The 14,728-nt window shown below is 49.7% G+C and overlaps 1 protein-coding gene across 4 annotated transcripts in view; it reads right to left on the bottom strand.

Annotated features, from left to right (window-relative positions):
• CAPZB (capping actin protein of muscle Z-line subunit beta) overlaps positions 1-14,728 on the bottom strand; it is a 131,261-nt gene that overhangs the window by 115,397 nt on the left and 1,136 nt on the right. The window contains exon 1 of one of the 4 annotated variants that reach the window (XM_035019620.1): positions 14,483-14,689. The exons of 2 other annotated variants lie outside the window; for them this stretch is intronic. In XM_035019620.1, the coding sequence (XP_034875511.1) occupies positions 14,483-14,572 (90 nt within the window). In that variant the 5' untranslated portion in view covers positions 14,573-14,689. Of the gene's footprint in view, positions 1-14,482; positions 14,690-14,728 lie in introns of those variants that run through there. One more of the 4 variants, XM_035019621.1, reaches the window with a different exon arrangement.

Here is a 14,728-nt window from a genome sequence, read left to right as displayed (position 1 = left end):
ACTGCAATGTTAAAGAACCAACTGTGTCAAAAGGTGTCCCTCACCTAGAAACACACATAAAACAAGGTTTTTTTCTTGTATGTTTCACATTAGATCCTCAGACCTCATTCCTCTTGCAGCTGAAAGTTTCTGCCCTTTTACCAAACTCTTACTTCCGCCCTGCCCCAGCCCCTGGCAACCACTGTTCGACTAAGTTTCACTTTTATCTGTTTAGATCCCACATTTAAGTGACAGCATGCAGTATTTGTCTTTCCGGTTATGCACTGATCAGATGACAAAAATGTTTTGACCAGAGGATCCCAGGAACTGTAGCCTGCATTTCTCCTAGGAGCAATGGTTCGGGACTTGCTAATTGGCTGTTCATGGTGACTTCATAGAATGACAACTGCAAGCAACGGCAATAGACTGTATATACGTAGGTAGGAAGGGAGCTCATACCTCAGGACACAATCACACAAGAAGGGAGAGAGTTCATACTTCAGGACACAATTGCGCAGGTGGGGAGAGAGTTCCTACCTCAAGACACAATCACACAGGCAAGGAGAGAGTTCACACCTCAGACAACCTACAGGAACAAAGTCATAGCATGCAATAAGCAAATAAGGAGGACCAAAAAAAAAGTCTGGTAGGAAGACCCTCACTGCAGCTCAACATTAAGGAAAAATTAACCCCTACTTATCCAACAACAGGGGAACAGTTAAGCAAATGACAGTCTGAACCAGTTCAAATATTCGTCATCTAAAACATTCATGACATTGTTATAACAAGAAAATTATTGTGAAAAACAGCATGACATATAAATAACACAGAAATATGAATGCAATCCATGAGAAACCTTTAAAAACCATGCAGAGACAAAGACACTGAAGCAAAACACCAGAAGGCTAACCGGCGCTGCTGGTAGGCCACTTTTTCCCTTCCTTTCTATACTTCCCAACTTTTCTACAATGAACATAATACTTTTTTAATAAAAGGAATAACACTATGAACTTTAAAAAATAATACTGTCACATTCCAAAGGGATCCCTGAATGGGATCAGGAAGCTTCCCAGGGCCCCTGCCATTGGTGTTCACGCCCACCTAGATGGCCCATGTGTCTCCCCCACCAGGCTGTGAGCTCTTAAAGGTGGGGTCCCCCTTTCGTTCAGCCAAGTGCCCCAGGACTTGGCACAGAGCACAGGAGGCACTCAGCAAATAATGATGGGGGAGGGGAACGGGCAATGAACCACCAGCAAATACTACTCAAGGGGGGAAAGACTACTGGTAAACCGCATGGGGCAAGGTCACGTTGTAGGTCAGGTCAGGGTGTGGAGAGGGCACGGAAATGGACAAGCGTGACGTCAGAGCCTCCTTCACGCGTGACCCCTGCCAGGTGGCATCGAACCTTCCCACCCCTATCCTCCTGGCTCCAACGACTAAATTATTGCCAGTTCCTCTGAACATGCCACGTTCTCCTGCACACACTGTTCTCTCTGCCTGCCATGTCCCACTACTTGTCCTCCTGGCAAATCAGTCCTTTCATCTGGATTCCAGCAAAAGCCTCTCCCTGGGACCCCTGCGGCGCTCCCCCCTCTGCCAGACACCCTCTTCGCTGCACCTGCACATACCCCCTTACACAACGATTATCTTCCACTCAACAGGTTCTTTTGACAGACTGTACCCCGTTCTCTGAATGATCTCCGTGTAGATATGGAAGGTACCTTAATGACGCCCACCTCCAAGCAGAGCACAGAGCATTGTTAAACTTCTGCATGGATGGATGGATGGATGGATGTGCAGACAGGATGTAAAGGGCTGTGGTAGTCAGAAAAGGCTTGGTGGCCACAATGAGACAGAGCCAGGCAGGAGGGTAAGCGTGATGGACACCGGAAGAAAGGAGGAAGGCGGGGGGAGGGGGGGGATCTGCAAGCTGATGCCCAGAGGCAGAAAGCAGCCAGATTCTGGCGGCCACCAATTTTAGGTGGTTCACAAATAAGCATCTCTTATATCGGAAGTTAGAGGCATCTACTTCCATGTATACTTTCTACGTGGGGCATCGGATACTGGTTTTCCATTTATGGTAACAACACAGTTTCTCTCCTAAATAACTTCAGGGGGAAAAAAAAAAGAGGCAATTTAAAGAAAAATTAATCCACGGATGGCTGTGGCAAAATCCAGGGAGGCTAACCCTAGATAGGACATTTCTGCAGGAAGACAAGCAGCTCCCTCAGCTTAGCCAGAACAGGAAGTCAGGCTGACGAATCAAAGCTGGCGAGGCAGGGAGGGCAGCCTGGAGCTAGAGGCTGTCAGGACAGCACTTGGGAGGGCGAACTGACAGGAAGAATGTGTGGGGAGAAAAACACTTGTCCTCCTTAGCCCTACAACCCACTCCTGAGGATTTATTTTAAGGAAGTGACTCTAAGGAGGGGAAAACATACATACGTGTGTGTACGTAAATATTCAATATCCACTGCAACTAATAGACACAGTAAAGGGCCTGCAAACCGGTCATTTACTGAATCCTCACAACCCCAAGGAGGAAATTCTAAGGTGAACATTCTAGAGAGCTGAGGGCAGAACAGACCGATTCAGGGCTTTGCTTTACTCAACTCTATCACGTATTTTTTTTTAGTAGGCTCCACACCCAGTGTGGAGCCCAACGTGGGGCCCCAAACTCACAACCTTGAGAACAAGACCGGACCTGAGATCAAGAGTCAGACGCCCAACCGACTGAGCCACCCAGCCATCCAGACACAATCACATTTTAATGGCTGTGTTATATACCATTATGCTACTGTACCACCATTTTTCAACCGACTGTTGGACATCCACTTTCCCCAGTGCCTGGCTACCACGATCATGGTCCCTTACGGACACAGCCACAAAGTAGGAGCTAAAATCAAAGGGACTTAGGTTTTAGTCCAGACCTGTCCCTAGATTTCTTCTTTAATTAAGGGCGCTGGCTTTGTGGGCTGGTCTACCCTACTGCCACGAAGCTCTCTCACAATGTCATGTTGGAAAGTGTGATCTTTGCACGTATCACTGGAGAAGCATGTTCAAAGATGAGTTTCCAAACGCGCTCAAGTTTTTGCAGCAGAAAAGACAAAAGCCTACTGGTAGAGTACAGATTCTAGCGTGTCAGACACAGGACTCTCACCCAACTGCGCTAATGATTTACTGTAGGATCTTGGACAAGCCTCAAGCCCTGCATGAGCAGCAAAATTCCAAGACGGCAGAGGTTACGTGCAAAGGCTTAAAAGTCAGAGCAGCCAGTTCAAATACCGGCTCTGTCATTTATTAGCAATTTACATAAGGTCTCTAAATTTCCATAATTATGATTTACAAAAAGTCCTAAATTCACAGGATCCCATTCTTAGGAGAAATCTGGGAACTGATGAGGATAATGCATGTTAAGTGCTAAGTAAAGCAGGGAGCAACAGATGCTAGCGCCTTCCTTATTGACTCGGAGGGCCTGCTGAATGCTTCAGCTGACTTAGAATCTGCTTGTACTGTTACAACACACAGCCCAGCACCTGAGGCTTAGAAATCGTTTCTTTCCTGTCCTGAGAGATTCTGGCATGTTACGGAATTCAATTCCTGGGATTTTATCAGTTAATTCAATGGCTCACAAGGCACTCTGAGCTCATCATATGGAGGTCCAACACTCTATTTATGTGTCCATGTTCTGCCAATTAGTCACATGATGGGAGGGCCCTTCCTTGGGGACCATGGCAACCAGTTCTCGCTTGTTATTTCAAGAAATGCCTCCCCAACAATCAATATGTACCAAACAGATACTGTGGAATCAAAATAAAAGCAGGATCCTGGGGAAAATTCCCAGGATGCTCCTGTGTGCTCTCCATGTGGAATTCAGCAAGCTCAGAAACCACACAGTCTGTGGCCAAAAGGGTTGAGAAAGCCTTACAGCTTTATGGTACCAGTTTTATGGTAGGCAAAAGGACAAGGGAATTCTACATTAATCACTTCTGAAGGAAGTGATTTAAAAGAAGAATGAAGAAATCAAGGTTGTTAGGAAAATGTGAAGACTGGACCCATTTTCCAGGCATATCACCTAGTGCCAAATAAGACGAGAAGGAATAGAGCCTACCATGACTGGAAGCCCATCCTGCAGACAGGTGCTGACATCCACAGCCTAGCGCTCTCAGCTCTCTGAGGTCAGGAACCTCTTTCAGTATCTTTGATTGGCTTTACCTCTTGGGGATGGACTAATTCTGTCGGTTCTGTAGATAGGCAGACGACTATAGCCTCTCTGCTCGTCTCTGGCCCTTGCTGCAGGTATAACACAGCCAGGGCATGGAGTACGCTGGTCCCAAATTCAAATGCTAGCTTGGTCATATATATATAACAGTTATTATATCCTCACATTGCATTATTTCAGAGTCCACCTGGATGTGCACAGAACAGAGGAGACGGGGCAGGCAGAAAGAAAGACTATAGGGCGCTCAGGGTCTCAGCAGTGATTCCAAACCCTGACTACAGGTTAGCAGTTACTATGTGGGAAATAAGGCTCCCTTTTAAATGAAGAACCACAACCACTGCAAGCTCATTCCTTAGCATCTTTTTTTTTTTAAGATTTTATTTATTTATCTGGGCCGGGGGTGGGGGGGAGAGACAGAGTGTGCACACAAGCACGAGCAGGGGAGAGGGAGAAGCAGGCTCCCCGCTGAGCAAGGAGCTCAAGGCAGGACTCGACCCCAGGACCCCGGGATCATGACCTGAGCCGCAGGCAGACGCTTAACTGACTGAGCCACCTAGGCATCCCTCATTCTTGCAGCATCTTAAGATGAACTCCAAGTCATCAAAGCAGAACCAGGGGCAGCCATCTAACACACAGCGTGCTTTGAGCTGCAAAATGTACAAAAGCACTAAAGAACATTGGTTAGAACCATCAACATAAAGACTTTCCTCTGTACATAAAAACAACATCCTCAGACCAGCCTTCCCTGAGTACTAACGGCTGGAACCTGGAATCAGAAGACCAAGTTTAAAGACCAGCTCTGTTCCTTGCTAGCTGTGTAACCTTGTACAAGACACCTCTTATCTTCTTAGGCCTCCATTTCCACACCTGCAAAAACGTTTTGGGAGTCCACGATCAAAATGGGGCTATGGTATAGATTACCCGAGATGGTATCCATAGTGCTCAGCACACAGGCTGGCCCAGTGCAAGTTCCCCTGCGTGATAAATCCTCTAAGCCGATGTGCAGAGGGCTGTCTGGTCCAAGAGCAAGGCCCCTGGAAGCCAGAAAGTCAGGGCCGCCCCTCAGTGTTATCATTACATCTGCTTTTTAGATGGATGGTTTCCTCAATCCAGGGATTTTTAGATTCAACTCAATTCTCTTCCCTGTGGAATGGTGCTAATTTACATGATGAATGATGAAGTTCCTACAGATAGCAATGAACCTGTACTAAATGCTTACACAGGAGGCCTGAACTACAGCACTTCATGCACACTGTTCTTGTGAAGAGGCAGCTATTATGCCCATTTTACAGCTCAGAAAGTTGAGGCAAGGGGGTAGGAATGACGAGGTGCAAGCATCACTGATTAGCACCATGCCCTGCTCCCCTCAAAGCCCTGGATACCAAATGTGACTGGCACTCCAGGGTTGGCCACTCGTGCCATGAGAAAGAAAAAAAAAACAACTCAGACATTTTCCAGAAGACTGACTTTTATTATAACCTGGAACAAAAGCACCATTTCAAACAACTTGTTCACGGATAGTCAGGTGCATCAGGGCAAGGCCCGTAACTGAGTTTCCAGTGAGCTTTGGGAGCAGGAACACTTCCCTGCAAGATAAGCCGCAACACAAAGTCTAAACTCCTTCCAACACAAAGCAAAGGGAGTTTCCACTTTGACGTCTCTTTGGGCTCTAACAGCACTTGAAGAGTCCACCGCACGGATAACACCACCATCTCGTTACTAATATTCACAATAATAATGTTACTGCGTCGGGCTTCACATGTATTAACTCATTTAACCCTCGAAAAATCCATCAGAAATGCTTTCATTTTTACCATTTCACAAACAAGGAAACTGAGGCTGGGAGTGAAAGAAGCCGCCCACACCTGCAGGCTGGGATCTGAACATGGGCTCCAGACCCTGCCCTTCACTGCCCCTGCGCTCCGGAACCCAGACTGCCCGGGATCATTCGGGAACTCCAGGCCGGTCATGTGACGGCACCAAGTGCTCAGTGCCCACACGTGCAGGGCCACCAGCGAGGGTCAGAGCCATGAGGATCACTGTTCCCACAAAGCCCTGATCCCACCAGCGCCTCCAGACAACCTTCAACACCAGAGTGGCCTGAAGGGCTGAAGGGCGCACTGACCCAGTCTCGGAGGGGGGCCTTGCTCAGCTCCTTCTGTTCTTGTCACCTCTACCTAAAGTGACACTGATAAGGAGGAGCCCAACACTTAACTCCTCACAGCCAGACGCACATTCGCTAAGGGCCTACCAGACATTCTTTCATTCAACAAACACTACGGAGCAATGGCCCGCGTGCTGGAGACAGCAGAACACTGCGATGGCATCCACACTGAGGGGGCACTTATCGTTCCATCTTCCTTCCTAAGGGGAAGAAACAACTTGAGGCTTCATGAGGGTCACCAACTGAAGGTGCTCAAGGTCAAATTAACTACTGAAACGGGCCACTATGCTCCTTCCCCTCAGAGGCCCTGCAGCCCGCCGCTGCGTGTGGCCCCCAGGGCTGGGCTGGGCTGGGCTTCACAGGAAAATGCCAAGGGAGTCCTGCAAGGTTTTGTTCAACCAACAGTTGTCAGTGGGAGGCTGTCACAATCACTAGGATATGCACAAAGAACCACTGTCCTACCCAAAAAGCCAAGACGCGAGCCTACTGATGGCAGGCTAGGACCTACCTGCCACTCGAAGGCTTAGCAGGGAGCTTTCCAAAAACAGACCACAGCTCAGAAAGATCCATCCACTTTCATTTTAACAGCCTCAACCAACAAAACCTTCTAAGGTCTAAACCCAGATTTCAGCCACCATGGCTGGACCTGCACGTGAACCTCTGCTTCCTCATCTATAAAATAAGCATCCTGGTGAGTCCATGCGGGACAGGTGGGATAGCAGAATTCGGTAAGCATGCACTCCTGAGTGGGATGGGCCCGCGTCAGGACGTTAACTCTGCCATTAACTGGCTGGGGTCCTTTCAGCAAGCTCCTAAACCTTTCTGAGCTTCAGTTTCCTCATCGGGGCAATGAGAAAACGACCGTCACAGGGTTGGGTTGAGAGAATTAAAGGTAGTGACTGTGTGCATATAGCAGAGACAGCAGCAGAAGGCAGGCACACTTTCCAGACTCGTGGAGAACCCAGGAGGGAATACCTAATAACCTACGGGATGAAGACTGCTAACTCGGGCACCTCCAATTCCTGCTACACAAGGGCACTCCTGAAGGCCAAGTCAGAGGGCTCAAATCTCAGGACAACCAGAGGTCCACACCCGCTACGGCCGAAAGAGATTGAACACAGGAGCTGTCAGGAGGAGGACAGACAAGGAAGCAAGGACAGCCCGTGCTGGACGTTCTGAAAGAGCAAAGAGTCCGGCCCCCACTGGGGAGGGGTGTGTGTTCCTCAGTGACTGGTCCACATCCACCCCAGCAACTATACGCTGCCCAGGAGGTGAGGAGACAAGTTGTGCTCTGCAGAGAAGGAAAGGACTGATAAAAACAAAGCCAGATCAGTCGCAAGCATGTGACTCTAGATCACAATCTTGGGGTTCTAAGTTCAAGCCCCACATTGGGTGTAGAGATTACTTAAAATCTTTAAATTAAAAAAAAAAAAAAATCAAAGCCAGAGATGAGACAGAGAGAAATTCAAGAGTATCTTCTTCAGTGACCACAGTGCCTAAAATCAGATTTTTCACCAGGAGGGTGTGGTGGATAAAAGCTCCCCCTCTCAGTTTTTTAGCACAAAACTCTATATGCAGGAAGCCCATCCCTGTAAAATCAGACACACCCCTTTCAGGGCCAAAGCCTCACCGTAGAGAACCTTGTGTAGCGACATCAGATGTGAGTGAGCCAATCCCGAACCCTCCGTCCACTGATCACGGGTGCAGATAAGGATGAGGACATTTGCTACCACCAGAAAACACATAATTCCACTGGGAGGCTGCTTGCTACTCAGCCCAGCAGAAAGAGTACATGCAAAAGCATCTTTTCATAACCTTAATATTTTAAAGACATTTCACCTGGTAAACGGTGAGTGAGTCCTCTGCCTGAATCTTAGAGAAACCTCTGAAACAGTAAGCCCAGATAATACTAACATAACGGTCTCTGAGCAGGTCCTAGCTCTGAAGGGCCCCGAGGAGTTCAGGGCTGGAACAGGAAGCCTTCACAAGCAGCTGAAGCAGTGGGTGGGGACGTTCAGGGGCTGAGCCAGGAGCAACGACTGCCGGCAGTCTGCAGTGTGGTAAGATCCTCGTGGCCAGAAAACACCAGGCAGCAAGCCCTTAAGACTGCCAGCCTTTAGCAGGGGACTCCACTTCTTGGGCTCTCAGCAGAACTAGGGCTACACTTGCCTTCCAGGCTGGCTGGGAGGTTCTGTGAGCCACCACCTAGCAGGCATGCATATTCATAAAACAATCAGGTCACGGCCAACACTCCTGCTATACTTACGGAGTGCCAGGCACCATCCACACTTACCACACACAGGCTCACTCCACCCTGGGGCAGGTCGATGCGAGCCATTGGGGCTGCTGTCTTGGAAGAAACAGGGCTACTGGACTTATCACTAGAAAGTTGCAGAGGAAGACTCCCTTGCACAGGTTTCCAGACATGTCAGACACGGGGTGCGACCAGGAGAAAACAGGGAGAAGGGAGAAGGGAAAGCGAGTGGCTCCCTGAAGCTCAAGCCCTTCTGTTGTGGACTTCCACCACGCTGGTTCTGCTTGTGCCCCAGGCTGTCAGAATCTTAGCTTTCCCTGTCTCCATCTGCCTCCTCCACGTAAGAGTCATACTCTACTAGGTCTGTCTGATGGCTCCGTGAGCATCCATGGAACGAATGGCTGGCTGGAAAAAAACCTTGGACACAGCAGCGCTGAGGGTCCAGAGCACGGGCTTTGGGGTCAGACTGCAGAGTCCGGCTTAGGTTCTCACTCACCTGCGTAATGAGGGTAATGTGAGAACCTGCCTCAAAGGGTTGCTTTGGGTATCAAAAAGTAGTCAATAAAAACTATTCCAGCCACCATGCAGAGCCTCCGCCCCCCTCGGCTGACTGGCTGTCTTAGGCGGTTGTTTGCCCAGAGCCTAAGGCCGCGTGAGAGGAGCAGAATTGGGCGCCAACTGCAGATACAGAAGGATTGCTGGGCTAACCAGACTAAAATCCCTGCTCGGTTATTAATAGGATATCAAGGCTTTGCAGACACTACTATCTAGGATTTAAACTGACCAGAAATAGCAGTTGGATCAATGATAAGCATCCTATCAGAATGCCTAACCAGGGAGCTCCGGGGGCAGAAGCGTCCCCCGCAGCTCCAGAGGCGGTAAAAGACGGTAAATCATGGCATCTTACTCTGCTTTCCTATCTTTATCTTTTTCAACCATGTGTTCCTTTTTATACCCACGGCCTCACAGGGGCTGGGACCCCCATAACCCCATAGACTGGTGCTGGCGGATGCCTCCCTCCCATCTCTCACCTCTCAGGGCCTTTGTGCACACCACAGCCAGATGACGCTTCCTAAAATACCACAACTCTGCCAGCCTCCTCAAATTTCTACCTGCCCTGTCAAATATTTAACTGGCTCCACACTGTCCCAGATCAAATGCAAACTCCTTAGCTTAGCAACTCTGGCACTCCCCAACTGACTCCCGGGACTGAGGCACCCCCACTCACTCTGTCTACTCTGTGGCTGATCTCCAAACTCAGGGCTGATTGTACCCCTGAACTTTGCTTTTGTTCCAGACAGTGCCTAGAATGGCCTCTCCCTGACTGCACCCCACCCTGTCCTTCTGCCTGGGCAAGGTCTCGCTGGGCTTCACACCCAGCCCCCACCCAAGCTGCCTGTGGGCTGAAGTGGTCTGCAGGGCTTCCTGGAGGAAGTGGAATGCAGGCCAAGCAGACAAGTTCCCCATGCTAATTAAGCCTTTTCTATACTATGTCCTTCCTGCTGCACTCAACTTTTTGGATGCATCCTGTGTCCCTTTCTGGATTAGAGGACAGGGATTATGGCTATTTGTGTCCCTTACTCTCCAGTACGCAGAATAAGACATAATAATCATAACTGCCACCTACTGTGTGCCAAGCACTGGACTAAGTGCTTACAATTTTCCCCATCTTTCTCCCGGTATCCCTATAAAATGTTATCCTCATGCTACAGATCAAGAAACTGAGATCGAGGGAGATGAGAACCCCCACTTCAGATCACAAGCTGAGTGGCAGATGCAGGACTCCAACCCACACGCGCCCAACTCCAAAGCCCATGTTCCAAGGAGCAGGCAGCAAACAAAGGACAACCACTCTCAGCTCTCACCACGCATTCACTCTCAGGCGACCAGTGCAAGGTGTGGGGTGGTTAGTGGGAACCAAACAGACAAGGGCCCTGCTGTCACGGAGCTCACATGCTCTGTCCCCAGTCCTGACCCTCTTCTTCCAGCCTGGGAAGAACGCAAGGACTCAGTTCACAAGGGGCTCCACCAGGCACAGACAAGGCATCCAAACCGGAGATATACAGCATCAGGCTGTGACAACACGCGGTGTCCCGTGCACAGGGAGCCTTTATTTGGGGTGAAGTAGAGCCTCGGGCTCTATTAGGGAAGCTCTTCGTTCACGGCACAGCCCAAGACCAAGCAAACTCCTGCAGGCAGGCAGGAGTAGAGGAAAGGGGTCTGTATCTGGAGTCAGAAAACCTAGTTCCTCCACTTAACAGCTAACAGAGGGACTCACCACATACCCTTTGAACCTCGTCTGTAATGTGGTGTTGAGGATAATAATGATGAGTATGTATGTAATTACATGCCAGATGCTGTTGGAAGGACTTCACGTGTACGGTCTCAATCCCCAAAACAAGCCTCATGAGGAGGTCCTGTTATTATCCTAAGGCAGTCTGGCTCTACGTCCTAACTGCCCATACTGTGCTGCCTCTCTCCGAAGGCTGAGCCGTCCTGGTGGGGCTGAGGCACGGATTCTCCCAGCAGAGCAGAGTTCACGCACATGGCTGGTGCCCTAAAAATGTACATCTCCACCTCCTTACGCGGAAACACAACTCTCTAAAAGCTTAGGTTTAGAAATGGCATCGCTCTAGCTGGTCCTAATGTGGGTGACCTCGCAACTGCATCCTCTGGCCTTCCACACCCGACTCTCACTGCTGGGATCTGCTGCAAAGAGCAACGGGCCCAGATCCTGTGCTACGGGCCCTTCTGCTCACAGCTTCTGAGACACAGAATGAGTGTCCAGCACAAGAGTCAGAGGGACCTAGCTTTGAGTCCCAGGCACGCCACTCACATGGGTCACTCAACCTCTCAAGCTTCAGGTTCCGTGTAAGTAAAATGGGGGAGGAGGTATCGTCTAAGCCACGTTTCTGGATCACGGCAGATCCTCCCTCAATGGCAGCTACGCAGGTCAGAAGGGCCGGACTCCCACGGCACCGGGTAGGAGGGCTGCTGGTGCAGAGAGGAACAAACAGGCGGTGCGCGGTGCAATTCGCTTCCACAGTTACGGCAGCGGGAAGACCAGACACGCTCCCAAAGGTCTGGGGGGGAAACCTGGCACAAGCCCCCACTTTCTCTTAAATCTCCTGCCATGTCTCACGCAAATGGCTCGCCCTCCCATCAACAAGGCTCTTCCCCCTTAAATTTTTGGTAAGAGTGACATTCCCCCTGCAACAATGTAAGCTGTGAGGCATGGACCCTTGTCTTGCTCATCACTGCGTCAACACAAAGCTGTGCAGAGAAGACACTTAATATACACAAAATTAACCTTATCCGGTAGCTTCCGGTACCCCCGCTAAGGCGCCTCTGTATTTGCCTATTGGCCAGCATTCCCCAGCCTGGGAAGCAGGAGTCTCGGGGGTCTATGTACCTGCCTGGCTCCCATCTCCCTGGGCTGTCAGTCACGGGTCCTCTTCTCTCACCCAAGGAATATAAAAGCAGCATTGGACTTGCGAGTTATAAATAGGAATATCTGCTTTCAAACTATGATTTATCGTCTCAATCTCAAGCTATCGATTGTTGGCTACCTTTTTCAAGCGTTCCACCGAAAAGGCTAGTTGGGTTTAAATGAACAGGGCTGTATATCGTGTGGGGTCTGCGCTGAACGGTCTCTCATCCACACCGGGAGCCCAGTCAAGATACCTTAGTGTCAACTATATTGTTTCACCTTGCAACAATATGACAGGCTTTTCCTCTCAGCTCCTGTCAGGCAAAACCATCTGTGAGCTGGAGCACAACTCCTGAGGGGTCCACCTGTCCTTTCACCGCTACAACTCCACCAACTGGCACCGGACTCAGAACTCTTAAGTTAGATCACTCACTGGGCGCCTGGGTGGCTCAGTTGGTTAAGCGACTGCCTTCGGCTCAGGTCATGATCCTGGAGCCCCAGGACAGAGTCCCACATTGGGCTCCCTGCTTAGCAGGGAGTCTGCTTCTCCCTCTGACCCTCCCCCCTCTTGTGCTCTCTCTCTCTCTTTCTCTCTCTCTCAAATAAATAAAATCTTAAAAAAAAACAGAACACTCATTCCCAAGTTAGAAGCTACAGCTGTGTAAGGAAAAGTGTTCTGAAACTGTAAAGAGTTTACAGCGGTAAGATTGTTACCTACTAAGGGAATTCAGGCAAATAAATTTCATTTGCCTGTGCACTTAACTGAAGCCAACAAAAATCATGGAATTTACTCCAAAGTCCAACGCATTTTAGATTCTCAAACTATTTCCCTCCATGGATAATGGAGAGCTAGCTGTTTTCTCTACCATCAAACCTACTGAAAATAAAAACCACAGTGGCCTTAACTCATTTACCTATCGTACAACCCCACACCACCACTCGTGTCCTAGCGCAACTGTCTAGTCTGGATTATTAGAGTATCCATGTAAGGGATCAATCTGACAATAAGCAGTCAGAAATTACTTGTAAGCCTAGGGGATACTAAGAACAAGTTACTGAGAGAACAAGTATGAAAATACAAGTGGCCGAGTTCATGGACACATAGACACACCCCAAAAAAGAGCACTCCAAGCCATTTCCTTCAGTGTCAGGTGATGTTCTAGGCCCCAGGGGTGCAGCCATGGAAAACCCAAGAGAAAACCCTCTACCCTCAACGAGCTCATGCCCTGGCCTGGAGCCAGATATGCCTCTACCACCATCTGACTATTGCACTGCTAGGCGAGGTCTCTTATGTAAAGGACCCAGAACACAACCAATAGTCAGTAAACACGGCTTCTCCCTTGCCATCTCTGAGTACCCCATTCTTCTGTTTTCTAAACAGTGTCCTTTCTATCTTCCGCCATAGAAGCAGCCTGGAACAGTGGGGAGGATGGAGGTTAGAGCCTGCCAGATGTGCTTTCACCGACCGAGCAACACCTTAAGTTACTCCACGTCCTAAGCAGCAGCTTCACCTGTAAAAGGAGGACAGCAACTACCTCCAAGGGTTCTATGCGGGTTAAAGGAGCTCATACAGGTGGACTGCTCAGCATGGTGCCAGGCACCCAGCAGTCCTCAAGAAATGTTAGACCTTTTCCTCCATCCCTTCCACAGTTTTCAGACTGTCCAAATAAAACCCAAATACAGGACTTTGGAGAAGCATAGTACGTCACTGTCCTCCTCCTGGGTCATGACGGGCATTTCCCATTACCTTTGGAGAATCGGAGCTAAGCCAAGATGCCCCTCCCTGCCAGATATGCTGCCCTAAGCAGCCCACCTGGCCACCGGACCCACATTCCCCTGCTTTTGCCCTAAGATCAAATTTATAAAACCTCACTCCACTTCCACAGTCCTCACCCAAAACTGTCCTGGAGTACCTCCCCACCCAGACCTGGGGTGGGGCCACCTCCAGACAACACAAACATTGAAGAAGTCCAATAGCATTAAAAAATGGCATAAGCCACATTTTAAATCAATATACAGGAAGGCAGCAAGAAAAAACTTAGCCACTCTTAATTAGTCATCCTGGTTCAGCAGCCACAACACTTCATCAAACAAGAAACTGAGATCCTCAAAACACTTCGGGGCCCAAAGTTCACATGCAAGCACCTGCCAGCACTGGGCAAAAGGAGCAGGTGGATGGCCTGAGCTCGGTTAGCCCATCTCCAAAGGTTCCTTGACCATGTTAAGGCAGAAGCCCTCTGGCCCTGCCAATCTGGGTGGTGAGCCTGCCCTGCAGAAGGCTGCAAAGTGGAGGTAAGTGAACTTGTGGAGGCCTAGGTGAAACCTCAAGCCACGCAGAGAACCCAGAACACAGGCCGTCGTTATCAAAACACTACGAGCGGAACTAGCTGGCTCGCTCGCTCTCATGCTCTCTCTCCTTCTCGGAATCTGGCTCACCTGATCCGAGGCACCTCCATAATCAGCAGTTCCAACCCTCACGAGCTGACAGTTCAGGGGGAAAGGGAGGCTGCGCCTGCTGGGGTGCATCGTGTCCAGGCCGTATGTTGGCCTCACGGCCCAGCGGCCCCCCCAAGGGCTGCAGCTTCACAAGGGCGATTGTGCGTTCATTCCTGTCCTGTCGGCTCCCCCCACCCTCATCTCTCGGCTCCCACTCAGGCCCCGGCACGACGCCCCGCAGGCACC

This window comes from Mirounga leonina, unplaced genomic scaffold (assembly GCF_011800145.1).
Source record: "Mirounga leonina isolate KUSES-001 unplaced genomic scaffold, KU_Mleo_1.0 Mir_173, whole genome shotgun sequence".
In the NCBI taxonomy this organism is placed as follows: domain Eukaryota; kingdom Metazoa; phylum Chordata; class Mammalia; order Carnivora; family Phocidae; genus Mirounga; species Mirounga leonina.
Note: the sequence above shows the minus strand (reverse complement) of the source record. Positions and strands in the feature narration are given on the sequence as shown.